We start from the raw sequence: 3,615 nt of genomic DNA on the forward strand, positions 1-3,615 counted from the left end.
CTTAAGTATTAGCTACTCTTTAAGGCCAGAGTATACTTTTTTGAAAATCATGTCACAATGCAAAAATCTTAAAGGGATAGTTCACCCAAAAATGAAAATTCTCTCATTATTTACTCACCCTCATGATATCCCAGGTGTGTATGACTTTCTTCAGAACAACACATTTGAAGGAAAAAAGAAAAATATCTCAGCTCAGTAGGTCCTTAAAATGCAAGTTAATGGAGATTTCTCTTTTGAAGCTCCAAAAATCACAGACAGTGAGCATAAACATCATCCACATGACACCAGCTGTTAAATTAATGTCTTCTAAAGGGACACAATCACTTTTGGTGCGAAAAAAGATAAATATTTAAGTACTTTTTAACTTTAATCAATCGCTTCAGGTAAGCTTCAAGAGAGGGTGGAGTCCAAGCGGTCTCTCGTGTGACGTATTCCGTTGCCATGATACAGACGTAATCTCACGTTGTCCATTCAGTTGAGACATCCAGGATGAGCACAAAAACGCACCATTGTGAGTAAAGAAACAGATAAATACAGATCTAAACCAAAAACAACCAAGCTTCTGTACAGCGTTCCTCCTTCTCACTTGTAAACAGTGCTGCTCTTCCGTCTGTGATGCACGTGCCTCAGTTCTTGCTCATTTCAAAAGCCAATGTGATTACATAATACACGCGAACTGTTAAAAAGTAGTTAAATAGTGATCTTTTTCTCACCAAACATAATCGTGTCACTTTAGAAGACATTAATTTAACAACTGGAGTCGTATGGATGATGTTTATGCTGACTGTCTGTGATTTTTGGAGCATCAAATGAGAAATCGTCATTCACTTGCATTTTAAGGACCTACTGAGCTAAGATATTTTTCTTCAAATATATTCTGGTGAAGAAAGAAAGTCATAGACACCTGGGATATCATGAGGGTGAGTAAATAATTTTTGGGTGAACTATCCCTTTAATATTTTTAAAAAATAATGCAAAGTATAATTTCTTTTTTCCATTTTGTGTCTAGGTGAAATATAACCCAGACATATGTTGACAGATTCACCCGAAAATAAACTGTAAATGCAGTTCATGCTTTAAAACAGCATCCACTAGACTTTCATCAGTTGCATCAGCAGTGACTTCAAACAACCTCCAGAATGGATTCACACCAACAGCTATCATCACAATCTCTGAACCAGCAGAGATCCTCTTTGATAACAACCACTCAAGCTATTAAACCAAGTCTAGACATAATATACAGCAGGGTTTCTGTTATCAATAGCATTGTATTCAGCCTGGTCTTGACCCCTCCCCCTTGTACTTTTCCCCTGTCACTGACTCCTCCTCCCCACAGTGCAATGCAAACCAACTTTCCCAGCTTGAGCACCAGTCTACAGCCTCCCTCTGAGAGGAGAGTCCAGGCAGAGCCAAATGCCACTGTCCTTCCTCATTCTGTAATGACTTAATAAGGAGCCTGCTGTGCTGCATTCATCAAAAAGTTCAAGAAGAATTCATACAAACACTTACATACACAAAAATCTGTCACACTCTCACCAAGTGGCAGATGGAAATCGTGAGCTGCCAAAAATAATTAGCAGATTAACAGCAAAGGAGTGGACAGATGCCACAGGCCTGTCTATAACCCTGACTAACCTGACCAAAACCAATTAGGTTAGACATTGCTTAAAGTGAAGGTAAAACCAAGCCTAGACTTACGAGAAAGCCCTGGCCCTATTCCCTCTCCTGATTTACACAGTGTGTGACTCATTCAAAACTTTCAACCACAGGCATGCACACACTTTCCACCTGGGTAAGGGACAACCAGAAGCCCTAGAAACACAAGCCCATACCAGTCCCTTTCAACTTTCACTTCTGTCTACAACAGAGCCGAAACCCATAAAAATTGCATTTCCCGATCACCAACAGCCCTAAGAAAACATGTAAATTAAACATTACAATGTGGCACAGGAGTTCATACAAAAATGGAAAACTTTAGTGAAGCAGAACACCAAGATAAACACAGCAACATGGACCGGATGATGTGTTTTGTATTAAATGAGGGCAAAACTAATTAGGCTGGTGCAGTAGCCTAGAAGATGGAAAGGGGACACAGGACAGAGGCCTAGGGGGAGCAACAGCAATGAGGTCAGAAAATCCCCACCCACTTCAGCGCAACGCTTCAGTTACATACGGCATGCATGTAGGGAGTAAAATATCCGGCTGTGGTGAAAAAGATGGGAACCTTTGTAAAGGGGACATTGCATGGTGGTCAGGCAAATGGGAGCACTAATTCAATACAAGCTGGATGCAATCAGAAACAAGCTGCAACTATTTCTCTAACCCGATTCTACTTTTGTGAAAGTGCATGAGTGGGTAACAAACACTTTTTAAAAAAAAACACTGTTGTGTAATCACTGGTTATATATGTATCTATCCAGAACAAAATTCCCAAAATATGACTGTTTAGGGGAATACACCTTTTCAAATGATAAACAATTCAAGCAAACCCAACTGCTGTCTGTCACTAAATTTAAAAGTGCCAATCAAGGTGCTAGACATCAATTCACAAGATCTTCTATCAGGTATCACATTTGACTTCATAGAGACTGCTTGTGAAACTCAATTAATCAGTAGTAAACATAAAAACCAAACAGTAACATACATTATTAATGGTAAACCAGCAGCTTGCAATGCAATGAGCATGACCAATATACAGCTTTTTGAAGCCTAAGGGCAATATCAAAGCACATTTCCAAAGCAGCCTGGTAGTCAAGAAAAGCCTTTACTAAACATAACATTGCTTTGTAATATGTAATCAAAAGTTATGTCTGTCATCGTGAATAAACAATTATCCTGCAAACTAATGGCTAAACTGCAGCATAGAAGGGTAAAATTCGCTGATAATAATTATTTTACAGTTCGCTATTATAAACAGAGTGTAGATGGAGACTAGGGCCGCCGAAACTGATTATATGAAGTCAACAGCGATACTGTTGTTGTTGTTGTTGTGATACTACTTAACTTCGTTTTAGCGTAAATGTTTACATTAATCGTAGCAATTCGTCGAATTAAAGATGACAACTGAGAATTTTGAAGAATTGGGTCAGCAATATTGTTATTGTTCATATATGTCTTCTGCTATGTTCCGAGTAAATTTTCATAAATAAATCACAATTCTTTACGCGTATGTATTCCGCTCGAGCTCATCAATCACGTTCAATCGGCGCGTGAGCACAAGAATATAACATAAAATAGCGGGATGAGTCTCTCCTCCGAACTTACCCAAAGCTCAGTGCCCCAGTCCATGTTCAGCTCTCCTGCTCCACTCTACAAGGCGGAAAAGTTATCCCAACTTAAAAGAGTAACATATGTTCAACAACGGATCAAAAAAAGCGAGTCATTTCTTTTTTTCCACTTTCGCGCGCGACACATAAACAGCAGGCAGGTCGCCAGCGCAAGCTACTTGTGCGCGTGCACAACTAATTTTCGTTGCAAAGCGAAAAGGATCAACTGGATTTCATTGCGGCGTCACTCCCAGATCCGTAATTCTTAAAGGAGCCGCCGGATCGTGTTTCCACTAGCCCTCACAGGTTATTCCAATATGCAAGAGGAAAAACTTCTTCAAAAACAGAG

The 3,615-nt window shown here is 39.6% G+C and overlaps 1 protein-coding gene across 2 annotated transcripts in view; it reads right to left on the reverse strand.

Annotated features, from left to right (window-relative positions):
* The window catches only part of trip10a (thyroid hormone receptor interactor 10a), a 58,522-nt gene extending 54,986 nt beyond the window's left edge, over nt 1–3,536 (reverse strand). Inside the window, exon 1 of one of the 2 annotated variants that reach the window (XM_051714859.1) lies at nt 3,265–3,536. In XM_051714859.1, coding sequence (XP_051570819.1) covers nt 3,265–3,288 — 24 coding nt within the window. In that variant the 5' untranslated portion in view covers nt 3,289–3,536. The remainder of the gene's footprint in view (nt 1–3,264) is intronic. The other variant, XM_051714860.1, reaches the window with a different exon arrangement.
* Between the last annotated feature and the right edge of the window lie 79 nt (nt 3,537–3,615).

The sequence above is a fragment of the Myxocyprinus asiaticus genome, chromosome 13 (assembly GCF_019703515.2).
Source record: "Myxocyprinus asiaticus isolate MX2 ecotype Aquarium Trade chromosome 13, UBuf_Myxa_2, whole genome shotgun sequence".
Classification (NCBI taxonomy): Eukaryota; Metazoa; Chordata; class Actinopteri; order Cypriniformes; family Catostomidae; genus Myxocyprinus; species Myxocyprinus asiaticus.